Raw genomic sequence first — 21863 nt, forward strand, 5'->3', positions numbered from 1 at the left:
AATGCACCGTTCTCTTTTAATGCATTTTTAACCATTTTACTGATATCCCCCTACTATCGATCATACAACTGCTTAGAAGGTCACATCCCTTGGTGCCTTTGAGTATCAAAGACAGCTATGTCACTACCTGTCATGTCCGTTTTTTGTGATGTCACGTCTGGATAATGTGAATACATCTGCAAACTGGGTTAGGTGGCGCACAGGGCCTCACAAATCCTTGGACCGGACTTTCCGCTAACTTCTATACAAGGAGAGGGAATAAGGGAGAAATGAGAGGTACCAACCTGATGTAGAAAGGGGTTTGCAGATGGAGGAAAGAGATGAGAGTAACAGTTAGAGGCCAGAGCTAGAGATAAAACCTGGAGGCAGAATGAAAGGGAAGATCCTGACGGTACTGAGGAGTTCTTCACACAAAGGGTAGCTTTGCAGTTGTACTAACGCACCCTGCTTGGTATATGAGAAATGTAATTCTCTAGGGGAACGAGGAGCACAATCAAAAGGTGATGGCTGCAAGACTATAAATTAACCATAACGACTTTCATTGCTATGATATGATATGATATGATATGGTATTTGTAACGCGCCTATACACAAGTGTTTCAAGGTGCGACGAGGCAGGGAGGGAGGGAAACAAGGGGAAGACAGACAAACGATCCTACTAGGCCAGGTGTCATTCAGATCGCGCAAGTGCAGAGGTAAGGGGAAAAGGAGAAAGTGCAGGGGGAGGAGGTGGGGGGGAAAGTGCAGTACAAGGTAAGTAGCGTAATAAAATAATAAATAATAAATAAAAGGGCCAGCTGGTGGCAAGTGCGAGGTAAGTGCAGAGCAAGTGCTGGGAAGGGGGCTGTAGGGATACAGTGACAGTCCCACAGTGCAGGGGGAGCCAGGGAGGCAGTGCAAGTGGAGAGTGGCTGGGCCCTGGACCGAGGTCACTGAGAGTGGCCCAGATGCAGGTTTAGTGCAGAATTCAGTGGGGAGTTAAGCAGGTTTAGCAGGGGAGAGGGAGAGAGAAGGCAGAAGCGAAGAGGAAGGTTTTGAGGTGCTTCCGGAACCGGAGATGGTTCTCCTCGAGTTTCAGGGAGGCAGGAAGGCTGTTCCAGAGGGAGGACCCTGCTGCGGAGAGAGATCTACCCCCAGCTCGTTGCTTCGAGAAGCGGCTGACCATGAGGGAGTTGGAGACGGATGAGCGAAGGGCTCGTGAAGGAAGATATTTAGGAAGAGAGAGTTGAAGGTATTTAGGCCCCAAGCCCCAGAAGGCTCATGGCAGCCTTTCATATTCGCTATTACCGTCAGTCTGGTCCAGCCACCAAAAGGAGCCGTCCATTCTGAACGGTTAATCCATGTCCCCTCTGCATGGGATCAATAGCAACCCCAGCCATGTTATGATCATGTGGTGAAGCAGTTTGGGCCAGAGAGCTCTCAATGTGGCAGGACCAAATACTAATTTGTCTACAATGGTATGGAAGGCTGACAAGGGCAATGAGAGTGCTTATCAAATCAAATACAAAGTAAAAACCGGGGATTGGATTAGCTCCTCCCAAATGGAATGGGGCATCATGCCATGTAGGCTTGCCAGACACGCGAGGAAAGCGTAGCCCCTTTTTTCCTGCCCCGGTCCAAGCAAGGGTGTCCACCTCCTCCCACCAGACCTGGGAGAGTCCCCATGGAAACCACCAACCCCAGGCCAGACAGTAGGGAGGAGTGCTGCACCTCAAGATAGTATTGCTGATAACAGGAGATGGGCTACACCCTGAGTTCTTCCATCACAAATGGACACAGACACCAGAGGGAATTTAATATGGACCTCAACAAGGACCCCTCTTTATTTATTTAAACACTTATCTTTTAAACCTTTTATCTTTTATATTACCTAGGATTCCCCTGACATGAGCATCAACTCACTCTTCCTTGGCGGGGTCACGGGGACCCTTAGGGTGAGTCTGGCGCAACAGGCCCATTACCTAAACTCGGGTGTAGTGTGAGGCCAGAGGATGACCTCTGTGGGTGGTCCCATCTTGCTAGGTGGCCTCAGACAGGCCGCCACACTGGCCCGCTACCTCACGCCTGTCTATTTCCCATTTACCCGCCTTCTCTACTTAACGTCCATATATATATTTAATATCTTACCCTGCTTACCCTAATACTTATCCCAGCTTTACACTTCCCCCTACTTAAGAATTACCCTAGAGAACAGAAATGAAATATATACATATCACTGAACAAACGTCGTTAAAGGGACGTTATGGTTAGCAAAACCTATGAAATTCATTGAAAAAAACATTGCTCGCTGCCTCAGCAATGCATTGTTAAATGCAGAGGGCGGCCCGCTGTCTTATATTCACTGCTCCACCCTTCTGAGTGGAGCAGACTTCACTGCTCTTCACCTCCCAGGGTGCGCCTGACACAGGCAGCCCAGGAGGACGTATCAGCACGGGCCCACATCGCTGGCCACAAGACAGGCCCACTAGGGACATGGCTTGGCAGCCTGGCCTGGGCTGCCCCCACACACAGGCGGGGCTGGGCTGTTCATTTTCAATCCGGGCAGCCTCATGCACACCGCCCTGTCCCTTGGTGATTCCTGGACAAGGACGCTGTGTCCCGCGGGCAGGCCGACAATCGCCACTGCCCCATGGCAGCCAAGGTGCCCCTGGCATCAGCAGCTAGGCCCACAAGTTTAGTCTCTGGGGGGGCTCCCCCACCCACCACCTAGTGTCATTTCTTGATTAAGACCCTGTGGGGCTTCTCGAGGCAGCAACCCCCACCCCAGGTAGGTTTTTTCCTTTCTTTCTCTGCTTCTCTCTCCTTCAACTGTCTTTCTTAACTGTCACTTTCGTTCAAATCCCCCTCAGGATTCTTTTCTTCCCTGCCAGCCCATTTTTGGGCAGGGGAGCTCGGTTCTATTGGTCTTTCTTTCTTCTGAAAATACTCCATCCAGCCCCATGATGGGCTGGATGGTTTGATCCAACACAAACACATGTATAGTACACACATAAATAAAGTCAACACACTACACATTTAATAAAAATATTTTTATTACCCTAGGGTCTGCATCTCTATTTCTAGGTGTTGCCTTGGGGGACAAGCATGTAGCCCCTACTAGCCCGGCCCTGTCTACTGAGGGTATGTGCAAGGATGGACGAGGGCATGGGTGTATGAAAGCAGACGCAAGAGAATGTGTGTAAGAGAGGAACTGGGCAAGAGTGTGCATGCAAGTGTGTTTGAGTACCAGCATTGTGGGTCAGAAATGGTGCATTGTGAAAAGGAGGCACAAGGTGGGTCTGATAGGAAACAGTTGCATACACAGGTAGTGAGAGGTTGCGGGGCATAAACCATAAACGGGGAAGGTAGGGAATGGTGGTGGCAAGACCCATCTGGGTGAATAGAGGCACATGGGGGGTGGATTGGCAATTGGGAGAGGCACAAGGAATGTGGTCGACACGAGAAATGGGTGGTTGGTGAAAGGCAAGTGGGAGCCAAAAAAGAAACGAAGTGAAAGGAGAGGAATGGAGCAAAATAGTAATGGGGCAAAAGAGGCATGGTGGTGTTCACCTTCAGTCGAGGTCAAAGGAGTGTCTGGTGATTGGAGCATCAAGGATGAAGGGTCAGATTTGTTCGTAAGTGTGGTCAAGGCCCTCTTCCGTATGACAGATGGGAGTCAACAGAGGAAAGCTCAGAAATGTGTCATGCCCCCAATAGGTTTGGCTATCAGATGGCACTTGAGACTCAAAGGGAGATGGGGTGTGGGGAGTAGACACAGCTCGTGGGCGTTGTTTGGTTTTTACCCACTGATTGACTAACCATGAACATGCTAGCACCTCTTGCCATTCCCATTCACTACCGGCACCTTCCTTCCCTAAACACACTCTACTAGCATGTCTTTGAACTAGCTGTGTCAAGCAGTAACATCAAATGTTGTGCTCTATGTGGCTTATCAGTATTATTCCAAAGCAGTCTTCTGGAAGATAATGGTTTAATTGCGGCTACAAAGGAGATCCTTCTGGAATAAAAATGCCTTAACTAAGTGTTCCTTCGCCCACTTGATTTATATTCAATATGAGTGTCCTCACGTCTTCTCCTTGTTCTGAAGTCCTGTTATAAACGAGCATTGTCAAAGCCAAGGGTTTTGGCTTGTGTATAAGTATTAGGCATTTGCTAGGCACTAATATCATATTCCCATGTTCTTAAACCAGTTTCCAGTTGTTGCCATCTTATGGCCAGATAATACCAATATGGCATTGCTTCACAAATTCTTCCCCCATGCTTACATAAAAGCCATACAATGGTTGTTTTCCTTTGGTTTCTGTACAGATTGCTCAGCACAAGTCAAACAAGTTCTCTGTATTTTGAGCAGATTTGGGAAGGTGTGAATGGCACAGCCAATAGGAACTAGCTTCCCACTTGTTTATTGTGTTTAAACTTCAGTCCACACACTCAGCGCTCCCCACCTGAACAGACGCACTGCTGGCAATACTAGAATGAACGTGCAAAAAGATACCTAATGGTGGTGTGAACACTTGTCTGGAGTGGGACAACAGATTTGTTGACAGGGAATTTCCTTACATTTCGTGGGACTGACAGCAATACGACAATTGTTCATTTTGTTGAGCACATTGCGACAACCATGGAGGTGTATGGTTAATACGTGTTACTACTTGTTTTACTGACTTCAGAAGGATGAAACACTAAGTTGGCCCTACTAAGATTTGAACCTCTGATCTAGAGATACTGCACATCTCTGTAGCTAGCGCTCAAACCACCGAGCTATGCTACCATTATTCTCTTGCATGTCTTGTACGCAGTTGTATACATCTGAATGCAACTCACAGTGGTGAAGGCAGCTTTGGTGCTGGGGTGGTCAGCGGGGGCGGAGGTGGAGGCTGGCCCAACGGCTCCTGATAGAGCACCAGGAATATAAATGATTAATCGCCAGTCACGTCTCGTGAATATTTTCAGTGGCGCGGCCTATACTTCCCCATAATAATTAAGCAGAGTTTTGGGAAATTCTCCCCCAAGAATTTTTTTTTTTTAAATGTAGTGAAATAGTGCATTTAAAGAACAATGTTCGAGGAAAATTGGGGAAAGCAACCACACAATTTATCATTGGTTATCTTGGTTCATTAACATGAAAAAAAACATAAAATGCCATGATTCATGGTCAGTCACAGCTGTTCAATATTTTCAGAGGAGGTGCCCAAATATTTCCCTAAATTAGCTCACGTGATTCAAGTGTAGTGAGCGAGCCGAACATAATTTAGGGGGGGAATTTGGGCTTCTCCCCCAAGAAAGAAAATGTTTAATTTGTTGAATTGTGCATTTTACAGCACCGCTTTGAGAAAAATGGCATGAAAAGCTATACAATTTACAATTCGTTCTCTAGGGTAACACATGAAAGATCCTGTAAATGCCATGTCACCAACAGTACATAGGAGCATTTCACAACATTTTCATTAGGCTGTGCCACACTCTATGCCAGTAATAATGATCACTGTAAATCCCTTGCATGACACTGCAGCCACAATCTGTCTATGCCAGTAATAATGATCACTGTAAATCCCTTGCATGACACTGCAGCCACAATCTGTCTATGCCAGTAATAATGATCACTGTAAATTCCTTGCATGACACTGCAGCCACAATCTGTCTATGCCAGTAATAATGATCACTGTAAATACTTTGCATGATGATGCAGCCACAATCTGTCTATGCCAATAATAAGGGTCACTTTAAATCCCTTGGTTGAGGCTGCAGCCACAATCTGTCAATGCCAATAATAATGGTCACTTTAAATCACTTGCTTGAGGCTGAGGCCACAATTTATCATTGTCAGTAATAATGGCCAATGCAATTCGCTTGGATGAGCCCAAAATAGAAATCAACATTCCTATTGCTAATGCCCGACCATGCAAACACATCAAACACACATACGTGCATGCATTGCATTCACACTCACACCCGTACCCAGACACCTACACACAGAAACACACATGCACCCACACAAACTCTGACACTTACAAACATACATGCATATCTACAAACTCACCTGACCCAACACTTGCACACGCACATAAACACTGCATGCATTGCATACAAACACGCAGCCATGCATACATTATAACACAACACTTACCTTTAGGCATTCTGCTCTGCAGCAAATCTTTTGGCAAAGGAAGGAGTGGGCACTGGGTGCAAACAAATGCAGGCAGCACTGGCACACCACAGAAGAAGTGGAACACCAGCACCACTGATCAATTACATGGTTGCTGTGGCTTAGCAACCTTTGGGCAAATTGCTACACCACACTGCACACACATTTTCTTTTTAAAAAAGGAAATATAGCAATGTTAGCACTGGTGAGTGCCAGCCTGTGGGAGGCCAGGGGGTGTGAACTGGGCACCGAGGAGGATGCCGGGAGGGTGGCTGACCACCACCCTAACCCTTTCACTAGCTCTGTGTTATATGTGTTTGTAATTAAAAGAAGTTTTGTTTTCTTCAGTGCTGTAACTGGCCTGTGCATGCATCACAGCAGTTAGTCATTCCTTGCTTGTTATTGTATATAGTTTAGATGGGACTCTAGTTCCATCATAAAATGTAACATGGGGAGTAAATATATGGGAGGCCGGCATGTGGGTGAGGGAGTGCTGGATAGTCAAGGGGCGTGGAAGCAGTTTGGGGCCTCATAAGAATGGACTGGCCAAATAAAGTATTGGACTAGAACAGTTTGTATTCTGCCCAGCGTCATTACCTAAAACTCTGCCACTGACAACTCACCAATCAATCACTTAATTACATGTAGAACTATGTTATTTGTTTTCAATATGGATGTGAATTTCTCAAATAGTTACTCACAGTAAATCTGTAAATGTCACTGAGTTTACCAGATACACAGTTGTTTCCTTTGATTGGAATGGACAGTGTACTGTGGATTACCAAGGGGGTATTTTTAATCCCTACACTTTGCTAAATTGCCTTGTAATTATGTCTCAGATATGCATTTTCTTTTGTGCCCTCTTGCCCTTTCCGATTGACTCATTCCAGTTTTGAAATACCCGTTTTTATAAGGATTTTATTTATATTGTTGGGTTGCTTTATCATATGGTTTGGTGTTTTGCAGGTAAACTTCATTGAACACACAGTATTTGGTTAGATTTCGACAGACAGCCATGCGTAAAGAAGTTTACACTGGTGCACATTCTAAGATGTGATGGGAGGAAGTGTACTACTACCTGAATTACAAACTTTAGAACCAGAAAAACTTGGGTATACCCCAGAGCCTAAATTTGACCAAACGATGTGATTCTGTGCAAATCAGTTTACATCACTGTGTTTTATTTTCCTTCGGTAAAAAAAAAAAAAAATCACTTAATAGTGATCATTTTACATTTCCACTACACAAAAAGACTCGCTCATGCATGCTTTAATACAATACATTAATGATACCACAGAGTGGGTCAGGGGGGCATGGCAGTGCCCTACAACGTTCTTGGGATGAGGCATGAAAAAAACAATTATGAATGAGATACACCTTTGAGTAGGGCATTACATATGAAGACATATCAATGATATTAAGTCACAGCGAGTGTTACATTTAAATGTATTTAATATGTGGCCGGTTCACGAGTCATGGTGCTTTCCCTTTCAGTCAGGTAGACTGAATAGCTTGTTGGGAAAATCTCAAAACCACCCAGCCAAGATATGATTGGTTTTTCATAACGCATTTAATCCTTTGAGGTTTCTAAGCCCGGACCCCGGGATCGAACCTGTGGTGCTCTGTGTCGTATTGCTTCCAAGGCGAGCATGTTGCCCCTGAGCTATCCTCCCGAGCCATCCGTCACATCACTAAATAGCGATATTCCCCGCCCCCCATACATAATGGTTGTTTGGACCTTATCAGTCTGATATTCTGCTCCCTAACCCCACTTACTCGGGGTCCGTTGTGGATGTCTATATGTCAGAATAGTGCCTGTGGGTCCAGGCCATGGGGTTACCTGGCTGTTGTATTGTTTACTGTACGTCTTCTTCCACAGTTCCCAGTGTGAGTCCAAACTTTCATCCTGGTACAAAGTGCCAGAAACCACGGGGAGCAGCAGCAGCAGGAGGGCGGCCCAAGTCATTCTGTGAAGTCTGTGAAGGAACGAAAACAAGATCTCAGAGCTGCAACACGACATATGTCACCAAGAAGCACCCCGATTTGAAGGCAGGACTACAATTTGACAGTGGCTGCCAGGACTACATTCTAGCAGTAGGAAGAGAGAGGAGAGAGGGAGGGGGTGGGGGTATGATTCCTGGCATTCTCCCGGATGTATACTTTTGGCTGTGGCTGTAAAGCATGGTAAGCAGCAAGGAGCTCATGATTGCTATTCAGGGCCTGGCTAGGAAATTGAAGGTTTGCTGTTCAGGCCCCGTGTTCGATCCCAGCCAGGGATGCTAGCAATATGATTTAGTGTTAATTTAAAATAATTTTAAGTTTATGTTGTCTATATTATGTTGAATTGTTGACAAACTAGAGTTCGATCGGAGCCGAGATTGATACTTTCACAGCTGGTATTCTGCAAGGTCATCAGACGCTCTCTCCAAACCCGGGACAAGGTATTTCAATGATTAAAAACTGCTGCGACAGAGGAACAGACGCCGAATTCCAAGACAGTCCCGGCATTACCGGGGCGTCTGGTCACACTAAGATCAACATGACCTGTTTATTTTTTTATTTCAGGAGGTTCGGGTAGTGCTTCAAACAGAAACACTATGAAACAGGGCACACACAGGCAGGGAAGCATCATACATGCCAACATTATGCATTCAATCCAGGAGCCCTGTAGTCCATTCCTGGTTTTAACTTCGCACTCTGGGACTTTCATTCCTGAATTTATAATGGGGAACTTGGACCACGAGACCCGGAATGCAACATTAAAACAGGGACTGGACTAGCATATCCCGAATGGGATGGATCATGTTGGCATGTATGAAGCTTTCCTATTTCTGGCTGCCTTACAAGGGTGAGCAGAAAGGGTGAAGTGTTGCATGTGTCGGCTGGGGGGAAATGGGAACATGGACGAGAAACAGGTGGATATATGGGGGATGGGCGGAGTAGTGGTCAGGGGTGAAATGTGGAAAGCAGAAATAGATGTGGATGCCAAGAGTGAATGCGTGGTAGAGGCTGAAGGAAGGTGTTGGAGAGAAGAGAGACAATGAACACCAATTGGGAGACCACCTCTTGGAAGGAGATGGGCAAGCAGGGGCCAGCTTTCCACGAGATGGGGAGGGGTCGATGTGGGAAGTGGAAGGTAATCCAGCCAAGGGCAGAGCCACGAACGCCCATGTTTGCGAGGGCAAGAAGGAGGGAGGGGCGAGCAGCATTGCGGACGGCAGTAGATACCAAAGGGGATGTTCTGTGGAGTGCATGGAGCCGAACCCAGAATGAAGGGGGCTGCAGGAGTGTTGCTAGGTCTGGAAAAGATCCAGGGCTACACCAATGTCGGGACTGGGGGCTAGCCAGCCTTTTGGTTGTAGCCCCTGAGCTTCTATCCGGGGCTACAACCAACAATCCCGGGGCTATAACCCCTCCAGCCCCCCGCAGGCCCCAGCAATGCCTCTGTGCCACAATGTCCACTGGTCTCCTGCACGGTCTGGAGAGAATTGGAATAGTTTGGGAGGAGTAGATTTGTGTGATAGGGCAATAGCTATCAGGTAGCGGTCGGCAGCCCTTTTTTCTTTACATTTGATCAAATCCAAGATAAAACTGTAAGGAAATTGCAGCTGTGCTGTAATCAAAATCATGAGGTCGGAATAGCAAAGTATACATGAAATATGGCCAACACTTGTGGTGCATATGGGATGTTAAGGACCCTGAAGAAAGTTCCCTTGTTGCCTTCATTGGCCCAGAGCATGTGTCAGGTAGGCACCCATGGCAGGCCCCAAGCCCCTCACATAGCTCCAGGATAGACCACATCGGGTTATGCCCAAGTTGTCCCAGGAGGATAGCTCAGCGGCAGCAAAGCAACATAGGTTCGATCCCCGGGTCCGCGCTTAGAAATGTTTAAGCGCATTATAAATATGTAACTAAGACAAAAAAAAACCACAATTACGCAACTAAGAAAATCAAACGATTCCTGCCTGTGAGCGCTTTATAAATGTTAAAACTAAAAAATAAAATAGGTTAACCCGGTGTTCATGCCATCCCACAGGCCTCCACCTCAACCTCATCCTGTGTGGTGTCACATAACTCCTCAACAGCGCGAATCAGGCCCATATGTACCAGCAGTAGCTTACTTATCTCATATATGAATCCCATGCCCGAGATGCAGAGATTTCAGGGCATAGCTCCCCTCCTCCACACTGTACCGGTCTGTGCGGCAAGAAGCTCAGGGTATCACTCCAGGTGCAGAGACATTGCAACATTCAGACAAATCATAGAATAACATTAATAATGTAGCAGTCAGGTCTGAAGAGATGTCAGGGTATAACCCCCCCTATGGAACCAGTCAGAGCTGCAGAGATCCAAGGTGTAGGCCCTGTAATGGACCTGTCAGAGCTGCAGAGATCACAAAGTATAGTCCCTGTACTGGGCCTGGCAGAGGAGCGTAGATCCCGCAGTGTGACTGTCAAACTCTACTTGCCACAGCTGCATATATTTCATGATAACGGCAGAGGTCTCTGGGTATGACCCAATAAAACCCCCACCTCTCAGGATGCAGCAGTCTCGTAGTACTGCAGCCCTGCATAGTCTGTCAAGACCTAGGGCTGACACCCCATTCTGTGCCTGCCAGGGCTGCAGAGATCTCAGGGTTACAGCTCCATGCTGTGCCTGCTTGAGCTGCAGAGATACTAGGGTTAAAGCTCCATCCTGTGCCTGCCAGGGCTGCAGAGATCTCAGGGTTAAAGCTCCATGCTGTGCCTGCCAGGGCTGCAGAGATCTCAGGGTTAAAGCTCCATGCTGTGCCTGCTTGAGCTTCAGTGATCCTAGGGTTAAAGCTACATCCTGTGCCTGCCAGGGCTGCAGAGATATCAGGGTTACAGCTCCATGCGCTGCCTGCTTGAGCTGCAAAGATCCTAGGGTTAAAGCTCTATGCTGTGCCTGCCAGGGCCGCAGAGATCTCAGGGTTAACGCTCCATTCTGTGCCTGCCAGGGCTGCAGGGGTCTTAGGCTGTGGGTCCCATACTGTACCCATGAGAGCTAAAGAGGTCTCAGATCCCAGACCTCAGACATATGGTACCTGTCAGTGCCCCATAGGCCTCGAGCTCATATATAAGGCCCTTTACTGTGCGTGTCAGTGCTCCAGTGATCTCGGGCATTAGTCCACATTCTGTGCATGTCAGAACTCCACAGGTCCCAGGCTCTCCACCCCATGCTTCCTATAGGAGTGTTGCATTGCTCTCTGGATATAAGTGTCCACTACTGCACCTGTCAGGTCTGCAGACATCTCAGACTCTAGACCCCATACTGTACCCCCTCAGAGCACAGAGACCATAGCATATAGACACCATACTGTGCCCATGAGAGATACCAATGTGGTGGGCTCTAGATGACATGCTGTGCCTGAGCTGTGATATGTCGAGATATATAAACCCAATAAAACGCAATATTGCGCCCATCAGGGCGCCAGTGCTCCCAGGTTCTAGCCCCCATACCGTGCCCATCAGGGCAGAAGAGAGATCATGATATAAAGACCATACTGCGTGTAACAAGGCTGCAGGAATCTGAGGCGCTAGGCCCATTCTGTACCCGTGAGAGCAGCAGAGATGTCAGGCTCTGGACCCCATGCAGTCCCTGTCAGGGCTGCTGCGATCTAGAGCTCTATGCCCCATACTGCGCATGCCATGCTGCACAAATGGCAGGCGTTGGACCTTTTATTGCACCTGTGAGAGATGCAGAGATCTCAGGCCCCAGACCCTATGCTGTGCCCGCGAGAGCTGCTTTCTCTCCTCCTCTCAGCTGCTGAACTCCTGGTAGAAATTGAAACTGCACTGTTCACCTGGGTACCCTCTGATCTCGGGCCCAGGTCCCCTCCCCGCCAGTTGCACTCCTGCACTGGTTGCCCCCATGGCAACCCTTGCACTCGGGGTCTGTTTCTGGATCCCTACAGTCCCCTGCCCTCACTTGACACTTGATGTCTGCACTTACCCTTTGCGCTTGCCACCAGGTGGCCTCCCTTTTTATTTATTTGTATTTGTTTCATTTGTTTTACTGTGTGATCCCATGTACTGCACTGCCCCCTCCCCTCTCCCCTTGCACTTTCCCCTCCCCCTTCACTTGCGCAATCTCAGTGTCACCTGGCCTAGTAAGATCGTTGTCTGTCCTCCCTTGCCTCGTCGCGCCTTGAAACACTTGTGTATAGGCGCGTTATGAACGTCATATCATATAACTCAAGCTCCCAAACCAACCCCCTATACCGTGCTTGCCCATGCTACAGAGACGCCATGCTCTAGTCTGCATACTGTGCTGCCAGGACCCCACAGATCTCGGGCGCTCGGCCCCAGGCTTTACAGGTGGGAGCTGCATTGGTCTGCGGATATAAATGGAACACGTCTACTGCATCTGCCCAGGCTGCAGAGAGCATGCGCCAGTGAGAGGTGCAGCTATGGCAGGGTCTAGATTCCATGCTGTGCCCAGATATAAACCAAATACTCTGCAGCTCAGTGCTGCCGAGTTCTTAAGCGCTAGCTCCAATACTGTGCCTGCCAGGGCTCCAGAGGTCTTAGGCTTTAGTCCCCATACTGGGCCTATGAGGGCTGCATAGATCTCACGTGCTGGCACCTTCTCTCGGGGAAACTCTGTCTGCTGGGTCTGCACAGATCTCAGGCTCTAATCCTCGAATGTGTGCTTGTTAGGGCAGACACTACGCATGACTGTGCTGCAGCAATCGCAGGCAGTGACCTTCATGCCGTACTGATCATGGCTCACAGAGGCGTTGCTGGGGGGGGGTGGGCTGAGGGGGCTATAGCTCCGGTCTTTTGGTTGTAGCCCAGGATAGAAGCTCAGGGATTACAATCAAATAGGCTAGCTAGCCAACAGTCCCAAAATTAGCATAGCCCCTGATCTTTTCCAAACCTAGCAACAGCCCTGGCTGAACATACCCTGTACAGGGCAGATCTGTGCCCATTCTAAAGACCTAGCCCACGTAACATGGCTGTTATGGTTGCAGCTCTACTGGACCCCACAGTGGGCCTCTCCCAACAGAGCCCAGGCTCAAAGACCCCAAGGCCGCAGGGATCTCAGGCCCTATGCCCTACACTGGGAATGACAGGGCCGCGGCCTGCCTGGATCTCAGACTGTGCCTTTGCGGCCTACAGCGCAGAGACCTCGCACTCTAGGCGCAATGCTGTACCTGGCGTGCCTGCAGAGTACGGGCTTCCTCCAGTTCCTCGGACGCTGCAGGGAATGGGAGCGACTGCCGTCCCGAGAGACTCTTATAGTGACCGAGGGAGGGAAGTGCCCGGGCTGTGCGGAAAGATTGATCAGAGCAGAGCAGGCCGGGGCCGCTGAATCACGAAGGGAAGTAAACCGAAGGACGGCGGAAAATCATCTTCTTCCATTAGCAACGCGAGCGACGACAAGGCAGGAATTGGGCAAGTCTCGGCAGGGTTTGGGGACAGCGGCACAATGCCATTAATACAATTGGAGAGGACCTCTTTAGCCGAGGGAGAGTCTTCACCCACTGCCTTACTACCCTTCATTTCCTTACCCCAGGACATGGGCACCCTTGCCATTTACTTCCTTTCTGAATGCACATCCGAAAGCGTCACTTCCTTGTTGCATGCACATCCGAAAGCGTCACTTCCTTGTTGCATGCACACCTGTAACCAGACGTACGCATAGGCTACAATATCTGGGGATGGGGGGCGGGGGCAAACCCGTTGGGAGAAGCACTATCTTCAGAGACTGTGGGGGCACGGGCAAACATACTTGTGTGGGGGCATCTAACTTCTTTATATATTCAAATGTCACTATTGCAGTGCAGCTTCAACGTTACAAGCAGGAAACTCCATCCTTTACGACTTAAAGCACCCACTTAAGAATTTCTGTGGAAATGAGCTGCCTCATGGCCCCCAACCCCCAATTACAGTCACTCTCCTGGCATGCAAGTAACCCCCCATCGCGAGTTCAAGTACCTAAAAATGTATACCTATGCAGGTGCCAAGAATGACACGATGTACATTAATAATTGCTGAGCCTTTGCTAACTGAAGCCCCAGACACTGTTTTTCTATGTGGCCTGTTCTGTCCTTCCACGGCTCTGTAAATCAGCCAGGACAAGTCAACATAGCCCAATATTTCGGTGGGTGGGGCTAAAGCACGATCTGCCCAATGGCCGTTGCACCACTGCCTATTACCTTGAGTTCCTCACGCCATGCGCCCATCAGTGCTCATCCTTAGCTATACATGTGCCTTTCCATGCCCATCCTCTGCCTTTCATTCTTTGCCTCCTACCACTCTGTAGTCTTTACTCCCCTGCCCATGCCAATCCTTAGCATCCAGTTCCTTGTTCTATGCCCATCCTTAGCTATAAATGTGCCTTTCCATGCCCATCCTGTGCCTTTCATTCTTGGCCTCCTTTCACTCTGTAGTCTTAGTCCCCTGCCCTGCCCATGCCCATGCCCACCCTTAGCACCCAGTTCCTTGTTCTATGCCCATCCTTAGCTATAGATGTGCCTTTCCATGCCCATCCTGTGCCTTTCATTCTTTGCCTCCCACCACTCTGTAGTCTTAGTCCCCTGCCCATGCCCATCCTTAGCATCCAGTTCCTTGTTCTATGCCCATCCTTAGCTATAAATGTGCCTTTCCATGCCCATCCTGTGCCTTTCATTCTTGGCCTCCTTCCACTCTGTAGTCTTAGTCCCCTGCCCTGCCCATGCCCATGCCCACCCTTAGCACCCAGTTCCTTGTTCTATGCCCATCCTTAGCTATAGATGTGCCTTTCCATGCCCATCCTGTGCCTTTCATTCTTTGCCTCCGACCACTCTGTAGTCTTAGTCCCCTGCCCATGCCCATCCTTAGCATCCAGTTCCTTGTTCTATGCCCATACTTGGCCAACAGTCCCTTGATCCCTGCCAATTCTTAATTTTAAACCATGGTTCCAGTGCCTTTATTAACATTCAGTTCCTTTGCCCTGTACCCATATGTAATTCTCAGTTTCATGCCCGTTTCTCATCTTTAGTTCTTTGGTGCCCGCCCATGTTTGACCTTCATTTCCATGCCCCCTGCCTACCCTTAAGCTTCTGCAATGCCCAACCTTAACCTTGGCCCTCACCATCCCTTGCTTCGTGTCCCAGATTATTATCAGTCCGTCACCATCTTGCGTATCTTCAAGCACTAGTCACGTGCATCCCTTGGAGAACCCCATAAGCACCCCAAGGGCTGTGACAGACCAGGACAGAAGTTGATGTACCCTGTTTCTCCTGAGGCGAGACTTCTGCTCCCTTCTCTTTTCTCAATCCATGAAGTGCCCAGAATGAGTGCCTACTCCCTGCAGAGGCGCTGCCTGTCCCCAAGCTTGGTAGAGTATGCATTCTTGCAACCATGCACAATAGCGAAGGTGGGCACCCCAAAACCAGAGGCAGCCATGGGAGTGCCTGCTGCTTGCAGGTACCCTAAAGGTCTATCTAGCTGTAATTCGTAAGCCCTCAAACCGTATGGGGCTTCCAAGCACTGTGGCAAGATAAGAACAGGAACGTCTTGATTGCCTTTTGAAAGGCACCCAATTGTTCATGTTGCAGAGGTGTATGGGTATTTGATTTGGTAGAATAACTGCTTGAAATGAACAGTCTGCCACTTGAACTCTTCAGCACCGCTGGAGACTCATGGTTCCTACAATGTCGTGCTAGGGAAGATGTAGCCCCGCCTATTAGGCTTGGTGTTGTGTTTCCATAGGCAGGTGGGCTAGAATCAGTGGCTTCAAAGAGTACACTTTACTTCCTGAGCGGCTTCTGTAGTCCTCTTTTCACTTTCCATTGTCCTCTTTTTGTTTCTACTATTGGTGTGTTTTCCCTGGGAAGGGAATACATTCACAGCATTTCATGTATCAGATCATTCTTGCAGTTAGCAGAGGTGCATGGATAGGCATGCCTATGCATGGAACCATCTGTTAATGCGCTCCCAGCTCCATCTGACAAAGATCTACAAAGTGGACAGCTATTAGCAGAGGGGGCCGTATGGAGGAACGGGACAGTGGGCCAGGAGTATGTGCACTACTATTATTTATTCGTATGGAATATCCTATTTCCTTCATAACATCAGAACATTAGAAAGATCTGAAAAGAGAGAGGGGGGGAAGCAAAAAGGAGAACTCTCAATTATCCCCAAAAGCATTGGAAATGTGACTAAAATAACATCCTCCCGCCCCCACGCAGGTGGAACCCAGACGCTACTGCTTGCAAAAGGCACTGATCTTACACCTATCCTTCAGTGGGACACGTCTCTGGTAGGCCACAGGTGCTACGTTGGCCCTGTAAAAATGTGCATGAATTCCCTTGGATGGAGACAGGGCTTCAATTGAAAACAGAAGCCAATCTGTGGACTTCTAAATGCATCTCTGGCCAAAAGCCTGTAAGAAGACCTTTTGGTCTCTAATAGGATCCGGGTGAATTTGAAAGTCACGCTCGCATCTAAGTTGTGCAGGTTCCTTTCTGATGCTTCTAGGGGGATTTACATTAAATAACTGAGGAAAGGTTTCCTGGTTGATTGGCAGTTGGGTAAGAATAATGGACAGGAGCGGGAGCACCACCATATCCATATCTAAAATTGTACATTACTCACCTTAAAAGAGACCCTCAAGCTCACTGATAGGGTGAGCAGAGGTAAGAGCATCTAAGAAAGCCTTTTTTAAGTTATCATCTTCAGATCGATCAACAGAGCGCTGAAATCCTAAACTGCACGTGGATAGTTAGCCTATGAATACAGATGGCTTAAGTCGTCACCATGCCGTTTGATGACTGGGTTCTGAAATTAGAAAGCATTTGGCTCGCAATCATGGTAGGCCTAAAACGCTTCAAAATGTTCGACAGGAGTAAACCTTAACATAGCTGCCAAGTTGCCTTGTCTCCTGCATGACACCTCAAGACGTTGCTGGGATTAGTAGGCCCCTGTTTAGAATGGGAAAAGTTAAACTAAAAGTCGCTGCATTCAATGGGAAAACCAGGACTGGTTTGAGGAATCAGGCATGGCACGAGGTAATGTGACAGGTTAACACTTGGCATTGCCAGTTCAGGCAAGAGGAAATTGAGACAACAATCAAGATTGTTGCTGTCCTAGTCAAATGCACAACAGCAGAACATGGATGATTGCTGCAATGCTCAGAGCAATTGGAATCCTTAATACCCCTGGAGGGATGAGCAGGTTATCTATACTCAAGCCTAACTGATTAAAGGATATGTCTTTATGAGGCTAGGGACATCAATAATGGGGAGAACAAGTGCTGCTGTTGAAGGAATAGGTTGGGCCAGAGTGGTAGACTTTTTGGAGGATGCTCAGCCAGATGTAGGAGGTGCAAATGATATAACCTGGCGGACTACCAGAATTAATCAACGACACAGACTCAATTTGGGAATTTTCTTTTAGTTTAGAGGGAGAATAAGAAAGGAAAAAATGAAGTGGCACTTCCACAGAAGAAGGAATGCACCTTCCAAAGACGCCTCCCTTAGACCCAATCAAGATTCATACAGTGGGCATTTCCAATGTCTCCACAAATCCTTCTGAGTTGCATCCCTCACAAAATAGATGCCCTGTATGAGTGTTTCCCTGTACGTTTCCTTTTGTGGATGTGTGTGTGTGTGAAGAAGGGAGATGTGTTGTATCGTGCTTGGTGTGAATGCGGGTGCTAGGGAATGCATGAGAGAATGTTGGTGTGTCTGAGAGAATGTTTGGTTGTGAGTGTAGGAATGCCTGTAGGGAAGGTTTCAGAGTATGTCAGTTGGAGAGACCCAGCCTGGGTGATGGGACCTAGTGGTTCATGTTTACCATCTTAATGTAACTGGAATAAAGCTTAACTGTGGAACCTACACAAGATGACTAAGGATCTTTCATTATTACAGAGACAACCAGTGGTCGAAGTGGGCAGGAGCGGTTGGGAGCGGTGCTCCTCTACTTTTTAAAATTATGTGTTATTGTTCCTATACTTTTGTTCCTATACTTTTTATTTAAAAAGAAACTGTTCTGGAATGGTTTCTTGCACATTCAGTGCACTGCCGTGACCGTTCCTTTGAACAGCAGGTGCATGTGTTTGGGGTATTTGGAGTGTGTGTGGGAGGGGGCATGACAATGGAGTTTGTGGGGAACTGGGGCAGGCCAGTAGGGAACATAGTTCCAGTACTTCTTTTCGTACACTTCGACCACTGGAGGCAACCGGTTACTATTAGGCATGATATTAACAAAGTTTGACTATCCACTTAAAAACATTATTTTCATGCCAAACTAGTTCACATGGATATAAATTAATCTTTAAAATGAGCTTTATAGTGTTACTTTAATGGTCTTGGAAGCAGGCACAGACTTGCCGGTTAAGAGGTGGAATGAGATCTTTCAGTTGGAGAGTGTCCCATCAAGGTGGCAATTGCCTCACATTTGCAGAGAGGCAGATGTACACCTCATCTCTAGTGCCCATCCCCTCACCACCGTCGTACTGGAAGAATAACAGCTAGTCACTGTACATGACACTAGGTATCATCCTAATACCGTATTGAAGATATGAGAGACGTTATGCCATCAGACAACTGTATCGAATGTACCCTCACACTGACGTGGTGGAAGGATGTCTGCATACACTATTGGACATAGAAGAGCTATACGAGAAATCAGACCAGAGCAAAGTGACGTCATGAAGAGAAGACATGAGGGCACACTAAAACGACATGTGAATACTTAAAGAATGAAGATGATGTAACAAGAGAAACATATATGCAAGTACGAAGAAATCATATACACCAAGAAGATAAGTAAATGTATATATGCAGAAATGCAAGGTAAATGAGGCATAAAGAAGCTTACTGCAGGAGAAAATATAGCGCGAGTATAGCGGCCATGATGAAAGATGGATGTCGACTCTTTATAAATAATAAGCAAAGAAGTCTTAAAGAGGGGGGCGTGGCTAAATGGTCCTCTAATGATTCTCCGAAATTAGGACGCTCAAACCAGGCTGTAGAGGGCAGGACTTCATCCACTGCAGCATAAAGGTGTGAGGCACAACAAGAACTGCACTACTGTGAAAACAGTAACACGGGACACAACCCGTGAGCTAAAAGAGGTTTACTGAATTTGGGCTGCTGAAGGAAACAAAATGGCGGCGGGTGCCTTATCAAGAAACTGGCCACGAGACAAGATCCCGTGTGAGGAAGCGGATTACTGGCCCGACATGATAAGACACCGATCGGCGTGCTGGAGAACAAACGGAAAGCAGAGTTAAAACTACAGCAACATCGGGAGCGGACCGGCGTGCAATCCACTGTAGCAGAGCTCTGAGGCTACAAAGTATCACAGCCCCGCCATGAGACTCGAAAGATAAGGGCAACACACTGCTGACCGTACGCAGTGTGTGACACAAGTAAAAGCGAAATCAGCACCGTGGACGGGAATCAAAACAATTCCGGAACGCCCAGCTGGGGAATGTAAGAAGGTCGCTAGTATGCAAACCCCGACACCGAGACCAATACAATGAGAGCGGGACAGGCCTGGAACAGTCCCACACAGAGGCACCCACCCGAGGCAACCGAGGACTAGAAGAGGTACGTGGCGCCCGGAGACGATAAGTCACATACCAGTAGATTGCAACATCAAGAACCACGCGAGGCGTCCCCGGAACGAACACAAGAAACAAGGAAATGACCATCCCAATGCAATGCGAACATGAACACTGGGCAGAATGAAAGTTTGCAATAAATAGATAAGGAGCGGATGGCACATAACAGTAACGAAGCATACTATGTGAACGCCTAGAGCAGATTGAGAAGCACGGATGCCATAATACTAACGCAGGATACTGGGAAAGCGCATTTTAGACAAACCTTAAGTGCGCAATAAGGAGGCCTTAAGGCATGTAGAGGGTCAAAGTAGCTGAAGCTAGTACTGTACATGCCCACAGGCCCGAGGAGTGGAGGTAAGCGGCACTGCCCCACACTGCACAAACAGTACCCAAGCGACTCACTGAGGGACATTCAGATCCTGGTGCTGGATACCGAAAAGAGGCCCATATAAAAATGTGAGTCCCGGATGGCCCAGAGCAACACAGTCCTGTCAATAACACCTTCAAGCACTGCTACCACAAGGCAGGCCGTGGAGAGAGAGGGAAGACGAGAGCATGACTGGAGGGATCACCCATTACCCAAAGCTGAAAGACAATATAGCTCTCTGTGTTGGTAGGCCCTGACTATAATGTGGACCACAGCGCATGCATGTAATCGGAGGGCAATGAGAGCGAGCCTTGGACTATAGTTGAAAGAAAGAGTGAGCCTGGAGACAAAGGGACTGTTGGGGCACAGAAACAAGGAATCAGAGCCTGACTATACCATGAAAAGAGCCCAGTGTTCCAGCAGGAGTAAAAGGGTGCACGGGGACCACAGTAATCGGGAACTACAGTGGAGCTACGGACCTCAGTCCGCATACTGAAGCAGAAAGTAAGAGTCGAAGGCACAAGATCATGGCTGATGGACAAAACAGTGCGGCTGGACATCCACCAGGCCATGAGTGGACAGGCTACCCCAGGCTCGTAGGGGGAAGCCATAACAAAGCTGAGGCGGGACACATGGCGTCCAAAACAAAGAAACCCAAAGGGAAGCAGCCGTTGATGGACATATTTGCGAAATCGCCTCGTGCAGGAGAGATGGCGAAACCTCTGGAGCGCAATACACCGGAAGAGGTCACCTCGGCGAGAGACGACCGACAAATCTTGGATGCAATTGCAGACTTGAAAGTGGCATGGGAAGCCAAGTTGGGATCCACCATCGCAGACCTAAAGACATCTCTGGAAGGTAAAATAGACGATGTCAGTTTGGATGTTAACCTCTTGAGACAGGACGTGAGAGGTTTAGCTGAATGCACAGATAAACTAGAAGCCAAGGTGAAAACGAACACCAGCAGCTGTATCGCCAGCGCCAAGGAGATCGCAACTCTTCAACAAGTGCGTAACTTGGAAAACAGGCTGAGGAAGCAGAAAGGCGGGCGCGCAGAAACAATGTTCGGATTGTCGGTCTACCAGAAGGAATAGAGAGCCCGGACCTGACGAATTACATCGAGAACCTACTGCTGCAAGAGATCAGAGCGGGTTCACTCACACAGGGATTCACAGTAGAAAGAGCACACAGAGCCCAGACAAGGAGATCACCACCCGGGGACCCCCTAGACCGATCATTGCTAAGATCCTAAACTATAAGAAAAGAGAGAAAATCCTCGAATATTTCCGCAAAGGAGGCACTATCAGTCAGGCATGGGCAACCATAACGGCATACCCTGACTACACCTTCCAAGTACAGAGACAACGGTTAAGCTACATGGCGATCAAGAGACGGTTACATGAGTCCGGCCTGAAATACATGCTGATGCACCCACAAGATTGAAAGTGTTGCATAAACGCAAGGCGTTTTTCTTTGAGTATCCAGAGGATGCTATGCATTGGATGGACACGCAGAATTGCCCGGCGAAAGCGGATGACCAGACAGAAGGCGGTGGCAACAAGTGAACTTACACTTTGTTTACAAAGCTCAATTTTATAAAACAACTGGGAAGGGGCGGATAGAGTAAACTAGGTGAATTTCTGAGATATGGACTTGCACTAAGCAAGGCCGGAGGATACCGCACATAGCTAAAGATCCAAACTTTTGGACTAGATTATAAAGGGTAATGCGAGTCGCCTAGGAAGTGTGCATGACGCAGTGCTCAAGACA

General features: G+C 48.0%; 1 protein-coding gene across 1 annotated transcript in view; it reads right to left on the reverse strand.

The window, feature by feature from the left end:
- LOC138578972 (cathepsin K-like) overlaps positions 1 to 13448 on the reverse strand; it is a 39543-nt gene extending 26095 nt beyond the window's left edge. The window contains exons 1-2 of the mRNA XM_069649740.1: positions 13323 to 13448; positions 7986 to 8121 (exon numbers count right to left, since the gene is read on the reverse strand). Of these exons, the coding sequence (XP_069505841.1) occupies positions 7986 to 8111 (126 nt within the window). The 5' untranslated portion in view covers positions 8112 to 8121; positions 13323 to 13448. The remainder of the gene's footprint in view (positions 1 to 7985; positions 8122 to 13322) is intronic.
- Positions 13449 to 21863: the final 8415 nt, after the last annotated feature.

The sequence above is a fragment of the Ambystoma mexicanum genome, chromosome 1p (assembly GCF_040938575.1).
Source record: "Ambystoma mexicanum isolate Mex_15411 chromosome 1p, UKY_AmexF1_1, whole genome shotgun sequence".
Lineage (NCBI taxonomy): Eukaryota > Metazoa > Chordata > Amphibia > Caudata > Ambystomatidae > Ambystoma > Ambystoma mexicanum.